This window comes from Phalacrocorax carbo, chromosome 25, assembly GCF_963921805.1.
Source record: "Phalacrocorax carbo chromosome 25, bPhaCar2.1, whole genome shotgun sequence".
In the NCBI taxonomy this organism is placed as follows: Eukaryota; Metazoa; Chordata; class Aves; order Suliformes; family Phalacrocoracidae; genus Phalacrocorax; species Phalacrocorax carbo.
The window spans coordinates 4,545,890-4,565,167 of NC_087537.1; the positions used below are offsets into that span (position 1 = coordinate 4,545,890).

Sequence of the window (19,278 nt, forward strand, 5' to 3'; positions counted from 1 at the left end):
AGGGGCTCAGCAGCACCGGGACGCTCTGCTGCACCGGCAGCCCCCAGGCACAGACCTGCAGCTCTGGGTGCTGCTCATCGGGGCTCCCTGAAATGGTTTTGGGGAGAGGTCCCCTGTGACACCAAACCCCCGAGGATCAGGCAGAGCCATGGAGCTGCCAGAGCCACCTCACCTGCCCCAGGCCCCCCTCACCTTTCGGCACCCGTGGTCATCCTCCTCCTTCTCCTGGCTCACCCGACCGGGCTTTTTGCAGATGGATGGCAGGGTCTGGTTGCACGGGCTGTCGTTCCACCTCCCTTCCTGCACAGGATGGAGAAGAGCAGGACTGAGCCCAGCCGACAGCCTGGGGAATTTCCCAGCCCATCCACCCCCATGCTGGGTCCACAGACTTTCCTTCCCTACATCAAATCATCAAGGATGCTGTGCTGGATCCCCCCCTATCCCAACAGCCAGGATGAGACACCTTCAACCCCAGCTGGAGATGCTCCTTGAGGTATCCCTTCCTTCCCTGGGCATGAGGATGCTGCAGCGCGCCCTGCCCTGGGCTCTCACCGGTCCCCAGATGGTCACGCAATCTTCCAGGCTGTCGCGGAAGTTGTTAGGCTCGAAGGGGTGCCAGTAGGTGAATCTCACAGGTGTCCCATCTGACCACTCAAAGTTCATTTGCAGCTTGAGGTCATTCAGGCCAATCCAGAGCTCCTCCACGTCTGCCGAGACAGGAGGGTCAGGGGATGACATTCCCTCTGCCTGGCTGAAACCTTGCAGAAACTTCCCCCATGACACGAGCCCCCGGGATGGGACCATGTCTCTGCAAAACACCTGGCAAAACCCTTCTCAGGGCTCAGCCTCTAACCTCAGCGGTGCCAGCAAGCAAGAGAGGGCAGGGCAGGGCAGCTCCTGCCCGCAAGGATGGACCCTCAGAGGGGGAAACACAGGGACATTTGCCAGCAGTTTGCAGAGGGGTGCTGGCAGCAGCAGAATGGTCCAGTGAGCTAATGGTTTTCAACCATTCCCTCCCATCCCATTCCAGTCTGGTACCAGCCTGGGGGCACCAGCATGTCCCCCTCCTTCCTCCACCCTCCTATGGCTCCTGCCTCCCTCACCATTATCTCCCTTCAGGTCCCAGCCCCTCCCCAGTCCCTGCTGGCGTGTGGGTCCCCCGATGTCCCCGTGGTGGGTGTCACTGCCAGGCCCTCCCTCTGCGGAGCAGGGTTGGGCTGTGGGCTCACGGCAGCGCATACTTTGGCCGGAGGGGCTGCACTCATACGGAAACAGCAAAACCCAAGCCCAGGGTGACCCTAGTGGGGGGTGGCACAAGCAGGGACCGGAGGACAGTGGCATGGGTGCTTCCCTGTACCACTGCATCACGGCTTCGGCTGAAACTTCCCAAGTACCATCTCAGCTCCGACACATCCCGACACGGGAAACTTCAAGCCAATTACACCTGGATGAAACCAGAACTGGAAAGAGAAACCTGGGATGCCAAAGGCATCCTGCCTTCGCCTGACCTGCTGCAGTGACACTCATGTCCTGGGCAGACTTAGCAGTAAGTGGCGCAGCCTCCTCCAGCAAGCCCAGCAGGACTTCTTCTCCCACCTTTTTCTACATTAACCAGCTGGGAGCAGTGCCATTCCCAGCTGCAGCTGCGTATTTTCTCCCTCGGCACTGCAGGCTCATGGGAACAGCTTTTCCATTTGCTGGATGGAGGGTGTGCCCAAGGCCTCCCAGCCTGGGGTCTCCACTCCCTTCACAGCCACTTTGCAGCCCCCATCACACAGAAGTGACCTTTCTGTGGACCCCAAAACTGGACGGGAAGGGTGCTGCTGACACAGCGGCTCTCCCTTACCTTGCTTGATCTGCTTGGTGACAAACTCCAGCTCGGAGAGGGTGTGGATGCTGACCAGGTCCCCCCCGCTCCGCAGGCAGGTCTTCTTCGCCTCCTGCCAGCTCTTCTTCTCTCCCACCAGCCGGTAGCAGTTGGACTGGAAGGGCTGCCAGCTGGGTTCACAGTCCACCTTCACCTCCGACCACGAGTCTGGCAGGACACAAGGCAGCCTAAGGGCTCCTGTCCTCCTCTCCAACCCTCTCCTTGGCAGCAAGGGGACCATGGGGAGGGGACCACGGTCCCACAGGGGTGGTCAGGAGGCTAAGCCAAAGCAACAGTGGGAAGGCTAGGGCCAAAACGTAACACGCAATGGCAAGGCGCAGGCAGTGGTGGCTTTAGAGCTCTGGGGACAAAACAAAATCCCTTTTGTTTGCAGAGGAGCGATGGCAGAGCACAGCAGAGAGCATCCCACCCCATGGGGACCACGGGGGACCTCCCACTGCTCTATATTCCTTCCCTACCACCCAACCTGTAATTGCACCGAGCACTTCCCGGGGGATGCCCCTTGGGGAGGACTTTTTCCAAATCTAGGCAACCCTGGGGAGCTCAACCACTGCTCTGCGCATCCAGGGCACGGGCAAGATGCCTGTGGGCATCCCCACAGGCTGTTCTGGCACTTGGACAGCATCCCATGTCCATGCCAGGATGGGAGCGCATCTGGCTGGGATACGGGGCCACCCATTGCCGGTGCTACTCATCCCCCTGCTCACCCGTCAGGAAGGGGTCGGCGGTGGCATTGGGCTTCTTCTTGCAGACGTAGGGGAGGGCGATGCCACAGTCACGGTTCTGCCACCCTCCGAACGACTCAGTGCGGATCACCCCGCAGTTCTCCTCGCTGGGGTTGTCGGGCTGGTCTGGAAAGCGGACCGAGGGGGGACATGCTGCTGAGGAGCTGGCGGAGCTGGGGCAGAGCCGCCAACGCTGCCCACGCAGGCAGGGCACCACGGGAGGCCGGAGCCGGCAGGGTGCAGCTCTCCCTGCTCCAACACCAGTAAAGACCTATTTATTCTGTTATTTTGCACGATGAAGACATGGCCCCATGTGCCCGGGATTATTTATTGTGCCCCTCGATTCACAAGGACCTGGAGCATCACTATTTTACCTACAAATATTGGATGACAGTTGGAGGGGGACACAGTACCTAACCTGAACTGCTCCTGCCTGTCCCCAAACCTCCTCCTGGGGTATCACTGTCCCCATGAGTGCCTCTGGGGACCAGCACCAGGCACGACCAGAGCAGCCCTCGCAACAGATCCTTCTGCCCCCTGAGCACCCCAGGGTTACAGATGGGTGTCTGCAGTCGGGACCGCTCCTCAGCTGCCCTTCACTACCGAGCTGGGATGCAACAACCCTCCAAACAAGGGTGCTCAAAGCAGGTTATCCACAGGGCTGCTGAGGCTTCGCAGAGGGACAATTCCCCCTCCAGCTCCACGGATGTCCCAGGCTGCTCCGCAGCCCCACGGGGCTCTCGATTGCCACACAGTGAGGGGACACCCCACGGCAGCCTGGGCTACCTCCCCTGCCATAGGGCCATCTCCAGGGGTCACAGACTGTTCCCCAGCCCCCCCATCACCACCGTAACCCCCCAGCTCACCGCTCTCCCAGTTGAGGTACTTGAGGGGCGAGTTGTCCGACCACTGCCAGCCTCCGTTGATGTCCAGGTCGTTGAGCCCAATCCAGAGCGTGGAGCTGTACCCTGTCAGCAGCCCTAGGACCGATGGAGCCAGAGGGGCAGGATGAGCTCCCCCCAGCCCCAGCTCAACCCCCACACCAACCACCTGGGGCAGGCAGAGCAACCAGGCACCGGCGACGGCCCCGTGTGAGGAGGGTGGATGCACAGCCAGGCTGCCGCTGTCTCACCGTTGATATAGGTCTGCTCGTGGATCTCGGTGATGCTAAGCAGGTTGGCCCCTTGCTGCTCGCAGCTATTCCAGGCCTCCCGCCACGACAGCGTCGACTGGAAGTTGAACTGGTAGCAGCTGTTGGTGAGGTGGTCCTTGTCCCAGAAGGTCTCGCAGTCGTTGCCTGAGGGGATGAGCACAGTGAGCAATCAGTGCAGCCCCCCTGCGGCTCCAAAACCCCCAATAACCCCCAAAAGCCAAATAATGAGAAGCCAGTGGGGCTGCTCTGGCACCGCAGCTGCTCGTGCGAGGAGGGGTGAGCCAGGAGGGAAGGGGAGAGGCAGGAAAGCCCCCCGCAGGGATGAACACAGGGTTTCTGCTTTCCCCGGTGGGATGCGTCCTCCCCACTTACTCTTTATGGGGCAGAAGCCCCACCGCTCGTCCTTGCCGTAGTCCTGGGTGGTGGCACACCAGAGATGGCCGTCCTCACGCCCCGTGCTGGTGCACTCGTGAAACCACTGGTTGTCGTACTTGAAGGGGATGGTGCATGGCTTCCCGTGCGAGTTGCCCTGGATGGTGTAAATCTCTGCGGGTAAAGAAGAGCCTGTGCTTGAGGCTGCATCTACAGGGGGCTGGAGGGAGGTTTGGGATGAGGGGTGTGGGTTGGCTCGGTGCAGGGGTGCTGGCTCCCTGCGGATGATCCCCATCACTCAGTCCTGCCTGGTTTTGCAGCCCCAGTGAGCTGGGACCGAGCTCCCCAGGCAGGACCTGACTGTTGCAGCGCAGCAGCCTCAGCTCACGTTTTGAGGCTAGTTTGGGTTATGGAATAGAACTAATGCCCAACGAGGCTTTACCCGAGTATGGCACGGAACACAGATCCTCCTCAGTGCCGTACGTCCTCCACTGCGAGCCACGCGCCTGGTCCCCCCTGTCCAGGGAGGAATTGCCCGGGCGGGCGCCGAGATGCTGCGAGAGCTGCTCCCCGAGGCCACGGCAGCTCCAGCGCATGTTGATGGACTCGCGGTCGCACTCGTAGGTGGCCAAGGGGTGTAGCCCCGCCGTGGCGTTGGCCCCGTGCCACGACACCCCCAGGCACTGCATGGCTCCCACGTTGAAGAGGCGATTTCGTGAGACCCATTTCCACTGCTGGGCCGGAGCGCTGGCGTTGCAGCCCTTGGCCAGCCTCACCAGCGAGTCCTTTGTCTCCAGGCAGCCCTGCGCACCCGTGTTGTAGATGAGGAAGACTTTGGAGTCTGGAGGGAAAAACAGGGGGAAAAGGTTAAAGCATTGCTGGGGATTAGGTGTTGTGCCACGCATCGCCCCCAGCCCTGCCAGAGCATCCTGGCTCCCTCTGCACGCACAGCATCTTTCGAGGTGCATCCTTGTGCCCAGCACGTGGCACACCGGGGACCACCGCTTCCCTGCCGAAATAACCCCAGGGTTTGCCCCAGTGCCTGTCCTCGGGGTGATGAGCTCCGGGCAGGGTGACATGGACGGGTGTTTGCACCAAGTGTGGCATCCCCACGAAGCACCAGCAAGTGGCTTTCGGGCATCAGAGTGGGCGAAGAACTCGCCTGCTCTAACAGCGTCATCAGAGCCATTTAAAATTGAATTTCCATCGGCAGCACCTGGCCGCGGCATCCCGAGGCACCGCAACAAGCCCCCCACCAGTGCTGGAGGAGCCCACGCCAATGACTTCGGCACCGGCCATCTGCTCCGGGTGGAGAAAAACAGAGCAGGGAAATAGAGAGCGCATCCGTTATTTTTATGTGTATTTGGGGACCTGCTAAAAAACTGCCGAGCAAACAAAAGCTTTGGGGGAAGGTCTCCCATCGCATGAACAGGGCGTGATGGAAAGCGCCCGCAAGCAGCCGCGCCTCCTGCGGGCACGGCCCCAGCCCCAGCAGATATGAAATGTCACGTCGGGACCCTCCAAAATCCCAGCCCAGAGGCAGGGAGGCGGGAGCACAGCGAGGGGAATCGCTGCCAGCAGATAAAGCGCTAGCACAGCTGTGGAGGGGAGAAAGGCTGATCTCAACCCTGGCTCGATGCACGTCCCACGGTTCTGCCCGCTGCGACAGCCCAACCCTGCATCCCCACGGCGATTCCCTGACCCTCAGCATCACCAAGGGCCACCCCAACATGCGAATCCATCTCAAAAACTACATAAACCAGTAAACCCGGGACATTTCACTGGGACATGTTGCTCGAGTTGACGTGTCTTTTTTAAAAGATACTGTATTTCTTCAAATGCATGTTTCTAAGCTAAAAAGCCACCTCCGGGCCCTGTGCAGCTGCTTCTTGCCCCAACGCCCCAGCAGCACATCAACAAGACGACTTTTGTCAGGTTTTTCTGTCTTAAAAGTGACCCTTTCTCTTTTTCCACCACAAGTATTCACCAGAAGTCAAAACGAACTCACAGGCCCCGCTATATTTAGGTTTCGTTTGCTTTGGTTTTCTGCCATTATATGAATTTTTTGGGCTGAAAAGGTTTTCATTTCCTATTCCCCTGCAACCTCACCCTGCCCCAGCTATGTTGTTACAGGCGGCTCCGGCACATTCAAGCAACAAACATTTTGGCTCCGTGAACTTTCCTGACTTGTCTCTGAAAGGAAAAAAGAAATGGAGGAAGAAAGACATCCCATGTCATTTCAGAGCTTCAGCATTGACCCGGCTCCAGAAAAGAAATGATGTGAAAGGCCCGCTCCTCAACTGAGATGACATCAGTGATGACCTCAACTAAACAAAAGTGAAGCTGTTCACATGGCGATCTCCGGGGAGCAGACTCTGTGCATGTGCAACAGAAACAGGCAATCACTGGAAGAAGAAACATTTAATCCCTTAAAAAATATTTTTTCAAATCACGGCAAGTGAGAAAATAAGCAAATTTTCTTAGGGCCAATTTTGGCTGGCTGAAGCTCAGGGCCCTTAAACTGGTGCTGGTGTTGCCCCAGCTGGAGCTGGCTTGATCCTGACCTGGGCATCAGGAGACCAGCTTGTCCCCCCCCGCAAACACCCATCTCACCACACCAGCATCATCCACGGCATCTCCCAGCCCATCGCTCTCCCCTTCCTGCATGCAGCGAGGGGTGGTGCAGCCCACCACCAGCACCGGGAATGGGGTCTTTAAGCACTTCTGGGGTGATGCAGCATCAGTGCTACAACCCACTGGCCCCAAGTACCAGCCCTCAGGCAGGATGAGGCCTCCCTGGGTCACAGGCTGTGCCACAAAAAGCCAAACACCAGCATTTTAGTACTAGGAATAGAAAAAGCTATCCTACTGCGAGCACTGCCGCAGCTGTTAGCAGCAGGGGTCAGCAACGGGACACCCTTCTCTGCTTATCTGCCAACGCAGCTTCGTAAAAGAATTAATAGCATGTTGAAGAAGCCCTGGAGCCAGCACCAGGTGTCGGTGTCGGGGTGCTCCGCATCACATCAGGGCTGTGCAGCAGCGTACAAGGGCAATGCTCGATGTAGCCACGCAGCTGCACGGTGCGCGGAGATCCAGACTGGAGGGGGGAGCCCCAGAGCCAGAAAAGCACAAAATATCATTTTACTCTAAAAACAGAAGAGGTGGAGGTAGGAAATTATAGGCTAAGGGTTTTGGGCTGCCCCCGCACCCGCCTGGGCAGCTCAGCCCAAGGCATCTTTGTTCCAAGCAGGCAGAAGAGGGCACCAAATGTGCCCTCTGCCCCGGTCCCTGCCGAATCCTGGAGGAATGGGAAAGCTTTAGCACCAGCTCAGCCCTCACACCTCCCCAGCGCTTCCATCTCCCCTGGCAAAAAACCACTGTGCACCAATGGTGGGGAGCCATTCCCAGCAAGGCTGGAGCCGGGGGGGACAACCAGCAATGAGCTCAACACATGTCAGCAAAGGCACATACTGTGCTTCACACAAAATACTTTTCTTTCATTTATTTATAGCGAATTTGGGGCTGACTTGACCCCCTTTGGTGTCCATGGCACTGGTAGCTGCGCTTGCACTGGGCCCTGTCGTGCTGAAAGGAGCTTTCAGCCTCCCTGACCCCAGCCCCCCAGCACGGCCGAGCCCGATGAGCTTCGACACCTATGGAAGAAACAGCTCTGCAGGGAACAGCCAGTCTTTTTTTGCATGGTGCCACTCGCTTCAGCCAAATCTGGGCTCTTCTCAACCATCTCCCAGCCGCCGCTAGCGGAGAAGCCTCTGAAATGTGGCCACAGGGGCCATGTCACAGAGCACCAGCCTGGCTGCGGCTGGCTCCAGCTCCACCGACGACGCTCAGTGCCAAAACCAAGCGCCCGAGTGAACTCTCCCTGCTCCCACCCAGCTGCCGGTGAGCGGGATGGGGCGAGTTTGTATCAATGAATCCCTCCTCCCAACCCGGTATCCCGCAGAGCAAACCCAGCCCTCGCAGGAGGCAGCTCCAGAGGAGCATCCTCGCAGGACCGGGAATGTCCCCGTTCCTTCCAGGGCTCCCACTCCTGCACTGCCCTCCACAGCCATGGCACAGCTACGAGTGACTCCTTTCAGAGATGCTCCTTGGGTTTCTGCACCCACCTGCAGAGCTGAACCCCACCGGCAGAGCTTCCCAGCTGCCCTCCGGCTATGGAAACCCATCCACGGCAAACACCAGCAGATCCTTCCCAAAGAGGAGCTGCCCACCAGCACGGGACAAAGAGCACCGGGAAACGCACTGCTGGATGCTCTGCCTGGAATCATCAAATTAAACCAGGGCTGGATCTGATGAGTGCTGGGGTAGAATCATAGAATCATTAAGGTTGGAAAAGACCTCTTGGATCACCAAGCCCAACTTTCAACCCAGCACCCCCAGGCCTCCTAAACCATGTCCCATGGGGCCACGTCTACATCTTTTCTGAACCCCCCCAGGGACGGTGACTCCCCCACCTCTCTGGGCAGCCTGTGCCAGGGCCTCACCGCTCTGGCAGGGAAGGCATTTCCCTCATCTCCAACCTAAACCTGCCCTGGCCCAGAGTGGGGCCGTTCCCTCTCGTCCTGTCACTGGTGACTTGGGAGCAGAGACCAGCCCCCCCCTCACTCCAGCCCCTCTCAGGCAGCTGCAGAGAGCGAGAAGGGCTCCCCTCAGCCTGCTCTTCTCCAGGCTAAACCCCCCCAGCCCCCTCAGCCGCCCCCCAGCACACTTGTGCTCCAGACCCTGCCCCAGCTCCGCGGCAGGGTGCTTTGCAGGCACCCTGCACACCCCATGCCTCTCCCTCCTGCATCCTACATCCTTCAAGCGGGGCCAGCTCAGAGCAGCTCTGCTCCATCGTGTCCCGCTCCTCCTCCTCTATGGAGGAACTGTGAACGCAAAGCATAACCCCATGCTTTTAGCAGGGATGATGTCTTGTCCCAGCCATGCAGACACCTGGATGCTGCCTCTGGCATACTGGTGTGAGCGTGGAAACCAGCTGGTGCTACGAGGCAGCGCGATGGTGGGGATGGCAGGGAGTGGGGGGCCATGAGTGAGACCCTGGCTCTGCCCGCAGAAACACTCTCCTCTTCCACGTGGAAAACACGGGGATGCTCACACTCCGGCACACTGGGAGAAAGCTGCCTTGGTACCAGCGGCTGACCGCTGCAGAGATGGAGAAGCTGCGACCCTTTGGGGCAGTCCTCAAGGGAATTTTACACTCCACCCCTGGCTCCAGATTCTTTTTTTTTTTAATTAAAAAAAGCAAGTTTTTAGCCAGCAGAAAGTCTGAATTGAAGGGAACTCAGCTCAACCCTTCCCACAATGGCTTTACCACCCCACAGCAAATAAGGAAAGCTTCGCAACCTACAATTTTGGGGAACGTGGGCAGCACTGGATGAGAGAGGCGACGGAGCTTCCAGGGGACAGAGGTGGCCATTGGTGCCAGCAGACATAGAAAGCACTATGGCACGGCGTGGACGGGAATCCTCGGCACCTCCCTGTCCCTGAGCACGTCCCAACCCGGCCACCTGCACCAGGACACCCACAGCACCCCTGCTCCATTGCATTTGTCGCTCACCCATCACCAGCAACAACTGCAGGGAGCAAATTTAGGAGACGACTGAAGCTAGGGCTGGACTCCAGTCCTGGTTATCCTGGGCTGGAGAAGCTCCAGGGCCCTGGCCGCAACTTCATCCGACCACAGCTGAAAGTGAATGCTGGCCCCAGCATGGCAGTGCTGCTCCCCTAACAGCCTGTGGCAAGAAACCCACCCTTCACTCGCATGCTGCATGAAGAAATCTCCTCCTTTCAAGCCTGAACCGCCTGGCCCCATGTGCTCTCACCCACGGGGAAACAGGGCACAGCAGTCCCAAGCCACCTGCTCCAAACTGCCATTTTTTCAGCCCATTATTGCTGCCCAAGGGCGAGCAGCAGCTCCGAACTGATGGAAGGAAAGCTGTGGGAAGTAGCAGCTCATTCACAATATGCAAGGTGGGGATGCACCAAGCTCGGGGGGAAGATCAGCACAGAGAAGGAAAACAGTCTGGAATAAAAAATAATAATAAAAAAACCAAAACCAAACCAAACAAAAAAAAAACAGAAAAAGAACCAGAAAGTGTCATCGAACAGAGGAGGGTTTCATCCGACAGAGCGAGCCTCTGCTGGGCTCAGCTTGCACAGCGCTGCAGGAGGGGAGGGAACTGCTGGGACAGGGAGAGACCCAGCCCGAAAATTCTCCCTCCAGTGACATTTGGGAGTGCAGGACCCCAGGGCTGCACCCCAGCACTGCACCCAGCTGGCTTCGCTGACGGATGCTGCAGGGGCACAGAAGAGCCCCCAGCTCCATCTCAAATTCTGTATTATCGGATGAAACATTCCTCTGGAGCAAAACCCCCTTCCTGGAAAGAAGTTCCCAGCAAAGCCCAGCGTTACCACCGCTGGCATCCGCACCTCCAGCAGTGAGGCCGGGCACAGCTGATGTTATCCCCGAGGTCTCGGCATGGAGAAGAGCAAAAGCATGGCCATTGCCATAAAGGACAGCAAATTTTGGCCTGAGGAAGGGGCCCATGTGTCCCTCCGAGGCCTGGGAAAGGGAAGCAGTGATAAGAAAAACAGCAGCCGTACCCGCGGGAGCTCCCGACAGCGCAGCTGGAGCATCCTAGGTGCCATCGACCAGAGGGTACGAGAGCAGCCGCAGCCCGCAGCGAGGGCACTGCTGCTCTGCCTTGCCCCCAGGCTGCGTCTGGGCATCGATAAACTCTATGCAACCCTTCAAAGAGGAACCTCAGATTTAAAAAAAAAAAAAAGTGGGGGGAAGGAAATGCAGACAGCATCAGCAGCCTCAGGGCACGCCGTGAGCTTCTGGCTCAGAAGGGGGCACCAGCACCGCACCCGTCTGCTCGAGTGGCAGGCACCAACCCTAAATTAGGGCTTTGCACCGAAACAGCAACGCTGCCCAACGTCCCGCAGGCTGGTCCTGGCACATCCCCGGGGCTCAGCTGGGGCCAGACTCAGCCAGAAGCGCCTCTGGGTGCTCTAAGCCAAGCTCCAGAATAAAAGAAGGTGGTTGCTGTTTTGGTTTGGTTTTGTTTTTTTTTTTAAATAAACCTCAGGGAATAAGGAGCTAATATTACAGGGAAGAAAGCGAAGCTCCTGATAGCCTGGTTGGGGGTGTGAAGCACCAGGACCTGCACTTGGGGCCCAGAAACTCCTCGTGGCTTGCCCAGCAGCACAGAGAGAAGCTGCTGTTTATACGGTGGGAGCTGTATGAGACGAGCTCCTTACTTGGCCGCGACCACGAAGGCTACCTACCACCCTGCTCGCTCTCTGCTGCCTCACAAAGATTTTGGATGGGGTCCACACGCTGCATTTCAGCCTCTCTGCAGACATTAAAAAGTCCATTCTCCCCATGCCCTGCCCTGGGATGCAGAGAAATAAACGTATTCCACAGCGGATGCTTGCCCGTGGGCATCTCAAGTGACTCGCCCACAGCCGTGGCAGGGGACAAGGGAGCCAGGAGCCCCAGCACCCGCCCTCCCGTACCCAGCAAAGGGTGGAAGGATGTAAATTTTCCCCAAATTTCCCGCAGACCCTCTCCAGGCTCCAGCCTGCAGCGGCCGCACGCATCCAGAGGTGGAAAACCCGTTTGCCAACTCCCTGGGAATGCAGGGTATGGAAGGCAGCACCATCCATCCAACAGGCTCCAGCTGGGGCTGGAGGAGCGCGATGGACCCACTGAGAGGACAGCGGGGAGTGGCAAAGGGCAGGGGTCCCCAGCTGCTGCTGGCCAGACGATCCCCCCAGGACATGATGGCCAGGCTCCCCGTGAACGTCCTGTCCCACATACGTCTTCTCACCCAGCCACAAAATCCTGGCAGCGGCAGCCTCGGCCACGTCCCGGGGGGCCCCTCTGGCCCCGGCTTGTCTGACCACCCCCAATTTGCTCGCCCTAAAGCATCGCCCACCAGCACCGCGGGCCCCCCTGGCCACGTCCAGGGGCGTGATGTGACGTGTGGGACAGCCCCAGCACGTGTCCCCAGAGGCACAGTTCCAGCAGAGTTGGCTGAAAACTACCAAATTTTTCAACACTACTAAAGAAATTCCCTCAAATAAAGAAGTAAAAAAAAAAGCTCCAGAGATTTTTTCCTCCCTTGTTTCTCCAGCACCGTTCCTGATATTAACGCCCCAAGCGGCACCATCCATGGCTCAGGACCAGGGCTTCCCCTTTTTCACCAAGACCAAGCACATCTGCACAGCAAGGATCAGGCCCCTGGTGTCCCACAGCTTTCTTTTTTAATTAAAATGATGTTTAACACGAAGCATTTCTCACCAGTGCTCTTTGCTTGCCTTGTGCCCAGCGCTCAAGGGCAAGACCCAAGGGGAAAATGTGGCTGTTCTCTGCAGAGCCCAAAGTCTCGGTGTCTGGATTCAGGCAGAGGAAAGGGCTCGATCCCCCCATTCCTGGTCTCAGCACCATCCTGGAAACGCGCTGTTTTACACCGAAAATCCCATTTACATCCCTGTTGCGAGAGCGCGAAGGGCAGCGGAGGACTGAGCTCTCACCGGGATGGGCGTGAAGGGAGCATCATGCTTGAAAAACACCCTGTGCCCCCAGCAAACAGCCAAACCTTCACTCCAGGGCTAAAGCATACTCCCAAGAATTTGCAAGTCAATCCACTGATCATTTTCTAATCCTTAATTAATTAAAGATGGGTCCTTTAAGAAAAAGAGCATCTGTGTGGGTCTCTTTTGGGCTCCGAGCAATCTTAAGAATGAGAAAAATGTCGATGCTCTGCGGTCTCGGCACAGTTCAAATTAATTAAAATCCTGCTCCTCGGCCGCACGTGAAGAACGAAATTTTACAAATTGTTTAAAAAAACCCAACTTCACGGAAATCGCTGGGGCGGGATGGGCTGCGAGGGCGGCCGCCGCGCGCGCTCTCGCTCCCACCTGAGAATCGGCCGCGCGCGAGGGAGCCGAGCAGGGCGCGATGCACCCGCGAGCAGCGCCGGGACCTCCGGCAGAGCTGCCAAGGCAGGCAACGGCCCTTTGCTGCCCTTCTCCGAGCACCCGCCGAGGTACTGGAGCCAGAGTCTCCCGCTACAGATTTATCAGCCGGAAAAGATGATTAGCAGAGAGCAATTACACCCTCAGCAGCCACTTGCTTTGACTTCGGGGCAAAACGTTTCCCTGGAGAATATCTGAGGAAGAGGGAAGGCAGGAGCGTGCCTCTGCCCCGCAGGGAAAGGTGCAAAATCCAGCCAGAAATAGAGCTGAAGGAGAAGCCTGCAACGTGGCTTTAACCATCACCGGGACCTCACGCCTGAAAATGCCTTCTCGTATGCGGGCAAAGTGTCCTGGGGCAGCACCTTCACATGGGAAACCTCCTGGGGCCACCCTACTGCTCTGGTGGCTTTGGGGGAAGGGGATAGTTTTGCACCAAAGGCTAAATCTCTTGCTTTTCATTCTTGTCATTCTTGCGCAAGCAGCCATCCCTCTCCCCGCTGCCTCGTCCTCGTCCCGCCCGGCTGGCTGGCTGCGGAGGCTGCAAGCATGCCGGGACAGCGAGGTCCCCGGCTGCCCCTGCGCCCCGCCAGGCACGGAGCCGCTCTGCTTTCTGTTCCCCTTTCCTCCTCCCAAATAACCCAAAGAAGATCGAGTTATAATTTCTTGGAGCTGCGTTTGCCATGCAACGAGCTATTTCCATTGCAAAGAGGAAAACGGGGAGGGAACTTCATGCAAAGGCTGCTCTGTTTGTTTTACAGGCTGTAAATTCTTCCCTGGGTCCCTTTCGCCCCCTTCCCTCGCTGCAAAGCCAACACGGCAGCTCCGCTTGGTCCCATGGGCCGGGTGGAGAAGCTGATCCAAAGCAGCGGCAGGGCCGCATCCCCACACCGACATGGGGACCTCACCCCGCCTGCAGCCATGGCAGGACGGGAGCTGCTGCCTCAGTTTCCCCAAGACAGGCGCGTGGGTGCTCAAGTGACGCTGCAGAGATGGGGCGGCCAGGGGCGATATCCCACCCAGGAGCCACAGATCTCCTGCAAAAGCCCCACTCCAGCTTCCTGGCTGTCCCAGAGGCGAGGATTTGGCATGAACCCCTCGAGGAAGCGTCAGCTCCCCAGGGGAAGCAATGCTGTCTGCTGGGCCAGCCCTTGAGGCCCCCAGCGAGAGCGTCCTTGCAAAGAGCACTCGCTCAAGGGACGCTTGGGACTAACCCACCCCGACCCAAAGATCCCGGCGAGGATCCCTTCCGAGCTGCAAAGCCAGCCTGGCACTGGGGGACCTCAGATGTGGCACCTCGCTCAGTGCCATCCCCTGCTCCCTTTGCGCGCAAGGTCTGAGCTGGGGGTGATGCTGGAGCAGCAGAAAATTGGGGATGGGGAGAGGGGGAAGAATTGCGGGTGTTTGCACCCCCTCGCCGGAGGGACGCTCAGCGGGAGCAGCACAGCACCGTGGGCTAGAGGCGGCTCAAAGCCGCCTTGTTCCTCGCCCTGCGCCGGCACGGGGTCGGCTGCCACCGCGCTCCCGCCTCGCCGCCACAAACCGCTGGGACAGAGATGCCTCTGTCCTCGGGCGGGCAAGGGGGACTCGCCAGACCTGCATCCCAATGACATTTTTCAGGGTGAAACAGCCAGAAACGGTCCTTACAGGTAGTTAAGCCCTGCTGAAACCAAGTAACCCCCTTAAAACCCGCAAAAGGAGGAATTCATGGCCCTCAAGGAAATTACAGGGAGGTTTAACGGGAATTCAGCTGCGGGACGTTGGAGGTTCAGCTGAGATGCCTCCAACCAGCAGCAAACCCTGGCACCGCTCTCCTGGACCGGCGTCTCCTTCCCCATCGCCTCCTCCTTCCTCCATCTCCCAGACAAGCAGTTGCTCCCGGCCGAGCGCCTCCGCTCCCGGGCTGGATCCCTCGCCGGGCACGGGACGGTCTCCCAACGGCGTCGCGCCACAAAGCGACGGCAAGCCCAGGTCTGCCCCTCGCGCTCAGCCCCGGGGGGCTGCTGGGCTGGGGGGAGAGGGGAAAGCAAGGGGGGAGGAGGGGAACAGTGCCCTCCCCTGCTGCCGTTCCCAAATCTGCTTTGGATTTGCTAAACGTACTCTAATAAAATAGGCCAAGGGTTTACAGTTTTTATTGTTCAGGCAAAAGTAGCCAATTTGGCTCTTTTTTTTTTTTTTTTTTTAAGGTTTTCTCAATAGGGCCAGATTAATCCAAGGAAGCAACAAAAGCAGCTCCTCGCTTCTGTGCTAGACTGTCCTGGGGTAAAAAGTGTCTCAAATGGCAATTCCAGGGGCCGTCCCGAGGAGCCTCAGGCATCTGGCACATGGTGTCTTCAGAAGGTTTAAAAAAAAAAAAAAATACAACCCGTTGACTTTATTGTGAGAAGTTACAAAAAAAGAAAAAAAGGAAGTCTGCAAATAGCCACCCGGGCCCGATCCCGCGGGGCACTTTTCTATAGCATTAACATGCCGGGCGGGGGGCGTTCAGGATGGGAGAGGGAGGAAACCTCCAACAAAACCCTTCGGCCTCTTCCCGACCACCCCCTCCGCCAACTGCCCTCCCCGGGGAGACAAAGGGCCGGAGCGGGGCTGCGGGGCGCTGCGGGCCGGCGGCCGCCCCCGGCCCCCCGCCGCCCCCCCCGGAGCCGCCCCGAACCCCCCCCCCGCGGCCGGGGAAGCGTTTCCGCCGGCCTCGCCAGACGCTGCGTGGCCACACGGCGCGGGGAGTTAAACCAAAATCAATACAAGCGAGCGAAAACGCGGCGGAACGGGGAGAAAACACGACGCGGCGAAACCGAAGAAAACAAAACGCGGCGGGACGAACCGCGACCGAAGGAGGATGAAGTAAAACAAACCGCGATAAAAACAAATAAAACATCCCGGGAGGAAATAAACCGGGGCGATGTGAACCGCGCCGGAGCGAAGCGCCCCCCCCTTCGCCCGCCCTCCCCGCCGCCGGGGTCCCACCGCCCCCCTCCCCGGGCAGCGCCCCGCGGAGCCGGGCTGGGGGGGGGGGGGGCAAGCCCGGCTGGGAGGGTGTCCCCCCACCGCCCCCCGCGCTGGTTTCATCCCTCACTCCCCCCCCCCAATAATAATTATAAACGCAAAAAAAGGGGGGGGGGGGTCGGGGGGGGCCGGCAGGAGGAAGGAGGCGCGGTCCCACCTGGGTGCGCAGCGCCGAGCACCAGCTGGAGGCCGAGGAGGCAGCAGAGGGGGGCGCGGAGGGGCCGCGGTCCCTTCCCGGCCGAGCCGCGCCCCATGCCCGGCGCTGCCCCGCTCCGCTCCGCTCCGGGCCTCGCCGCGCCTCGCCGGGCCGGGGGACGGCGGAGGGGCGGGCGGCAGCGAGGGGGAGGAGGGGGAGGAGGGGGAGGAGGAGGAGGAGGAGGGACACCGAAAAGAGGGAGGGAGGGAGGGAGGGGAGAAGGGGGGAAGGAAAAAAAAAGTTTGAAAAAATAAATTAAAAAAAAAACAACCCAAGCCCGAAGCGTGTGCGCCGGCCTCAGACACTGCGTCAGCGGAGCCGCGCTGCCCTCCCCGGTGGGCCCGGCCCCAAGGGGCGGCGGGGGGCGGCCGGGGGCTCCGCCGGGGGGCGGCCGGAGCCGGGGGGGCTCCGCGTCCTGCCGCGCAGCGCCGGGTTCGGCGGGGTTTGGGGGGGGCCGGAGCCGGGCACAGCCCGCTGCGCCCCTGTGACCCCTCCCGGCAGGGCCGGGTCCCCCCGCACAGGGGCCACGCTGCTCCCCCCCTGCACCCCAGGCGGCCCCCGTGTCCCCGGAGCGAGGCCGAGGGTGCGCGGGAGGTGCCCACGGTGCCGCCAGCCCCGCGTGGGGTCTCGCTGTGCCGCGAGCGAGCGCCTTCCCCTGGCCGGGACCCCAGCGTGGGGGTCCCCGCCGCCGGCGAGGGGGGCCAAGGGCCGCCGCGAGCCGCCGCCGCGCACCTTGGGTTGCAGCTCTGGGTGCTTGGAGGGGTTATTGCATCCCAGGTACGGGATTGCTGAGTCCTCCTCCATCCACCCCCACGGCGCAGAGCTGCTCCTGTCCCACCTGTGGATGGGCGACGCTGAGGTCGGACACAGCTCATCGCACCTTCCACCCGCCCTGCCCAGGGCGCAGCCGTGGGGCGGGGGTGCAGCGCTCCGGCTCCCCGGTACTCTGCCGAGGAGCACGGGGCGACGAGCATCACAGTATCCGATGCGCGTATATCCCATATCCAAGAGCTGAATGTAAAAGGCTTTTAAAAACTTTTTAAAACTGTAACATTTTTTTAAACTTTTTTTTTTTACACCTCCCCTCTAGGCAGGGCTGCCCAGCCCCCCAAAGCCATGCAGAGAAGGCAGCGTACACAGAAAACACTGGAAATCAGCATTTTCCCAGCTTCATGTGGCCATCGGGCTGTGTGTTTCTGTGCAAGGAGGCCTGCTGCCACGGGAGCCGCTACGGGCACCGTGGATTCCTTCTCCAGGGGGGTTCTTGCATGCTAAACACCTTAAAACCCCCCTCCAGGAGATCTGGCTGGAGGTAACGGGGTCAGAGGAGGCACCTGAAGGGGATTGAGCATCGCAATTTGCTTGAACCAAATAAAAACCCCAAATCCCTGAAACCTGGGAGGAAAAAAGTATCCCCATCAGGCAGCTGGGCATGGCTGGAGAGCCGGTTCTCCTCCATTTCTGCAGCAATCAAGAAAGCTTTGAGCAGGGAGGTGGGAACACTCACGGCACAGTGTAAAGATTTGGTTGCAGCGGTGTGGAAAGCGTGATGCCTGCAGTGCCCATCCCGCGGGTGCATCCCCAAGGACATGGGAGCCTCCCCTCCTCCTCGAGCTCCCCAGGGGTTTGGGCAGCGCAGGGGGAGGCACGCCCGGCCTTGGCACACAGCCCCTGCCATGTGAAATTCAGGCAGGATGATGCTTTTAGTCAGGCCACGACGATGGCAGCACTCCTTGAGCGGAGAGCAGGATCTGGCCCCAAGACAGCACGGCGCGGGACACGTGTGTAAGCCAGCCACATGTTGTTTGGCCATTCTTGTGAAAATAAATGAATCCGTTGTTTCCCAGCAAGGCAGGAAGGACCTGCAGCCCAGTGCCAGGACGGGCTTTGGGGATGCAAACCCTCTGGGGCGGGGGGGAGCCCAATTAAGCACATCAGCATCTGGGCTGTTGGGTTTTTTTAAGCCAGGGATTATTTTTTAATTGAGGCAGCGCTGGGAGAACAGCCTCGCTTGCCCTCCGTGGCTGGACGCGTGCCGGGGGCTGCCCACGGGGAGCGAGCACGACAGCCCACAGGAGAGGAGGGAATTGCCCAGATCCTCGCTCCCATCCCTAAACCTTGGAGAGCACTCCTGGGGGATGCCACCCTCCGAGGCGCCAGCGGCCGGACATGATGGAGCCCTGAAGTCCCATGAGTGGGATCCTCCATCCAACCCGGACAAACCTGATGTCCCTTTCCCGGGAGGTGGTTCCCATCCACAGGAGGGGACGTGGCAGAGCTGAAAGGCTTTGGATCCAACGGAGCGTTGTCACCTCCCAGGCTGGTTCATCCATGTCTCGGAGGCCCCTACACTGCCTGCGACTAGAAGATAATTAGCACTTCCTAATAATGAATTCCTCTAACGCAGGCCAACAGCTCCTCACCTACTGTCCTCCTAATCCAGTTTAGTACCGGTTGAGTTGCTACTCGTTGGAGTGGATCGGGAGGAAATAAGTTTTTTCCCTTCCCCTGGGACATTTCCAAGCTGTCTGACCTCTCTGGCCCTCGCGAGTCGCTGCCAGACGAGGGGATGCGGCCACGTGCAGGGGACGGCCGGCTGCGCCGCCAGCCACGGTCTCGGGAGAGCTCCTTGCACTGGGCGAGGGATGGGCGTGACGGGCTCATCCTGGGCTTACTCAGCACTTGGGACATTCAGCGTCTGCGGCTGATTCCCGCCATCAGAGCATCTGTATCCGTCCCCAAGTTGGAAAAATAAATGCCTTTTTTTGGCCAAAGCAACATACGGTACGGGGATGGTCGCAGCGGAGGGGCTGCAGTGGGACGGGGTGAAACTGCATCAGCCCGAGTGAAAGTCACCCTGCGGAAGGATTTAGAAAACATTTCCAGAGACGGATCCCTGCCACTCGCCCACTGTTGGCTGCAGGTCTGCCGTGGCGGG

General features: G+C 59.3%; 1 protein-coding gene across 1 annotated transcript in view; it reads right to left on the reverse strand.

The window, feature by feature from the left end:
- The window catches only part of MRC2 (mannose receptor C type 2), a 29,504-nt gene extending 13,016 nt beyond the window's left edge, over window positions 1–16,488 (reverse strand). Inside the window, exons 1-9 of the mRNA XM_064473602.1 lie at window positions 16,302–16,488; window positions 4,581–4,979; window positions 4,139–4,312; window positions 3,746–3,910; window positions 3,480–3,593; window positions 2,596–2,739; window positions 1,847–2,035; window positions 553–707; window positions 193–300 (exon numbers count right to left, since the gene is read on the reverse strand). Of these exons, the coding sequence (XP_064329672.1) occupies window positions 193–300; window positions 553–707; window positions 1,847–2,035; window positions 2,596–2,739; window positions 3,480–3,593; window positions 3,746–3,910; window positions 4,139–4,312; window positions 4,581–4,979; window positions 16,302–16,398 (1,545 nt within the window). The 5' untranslated portion in view covers window positions 16,399–16,488. The remainder of the gene's footprint in view (window positions 1–192; window positions 301–552; window positions 708–1,846; window positions 2,036–2,595; window positions 2,740–3,479; window positions 3,594–3,745; window positions 3,911–4,138; window positions 4,313–4,580; window positions 4,980–16,301) is intronic.
- Between the last annotated feature and the right edge of the window lie 2,790 nt (window positions 16,489–19,278).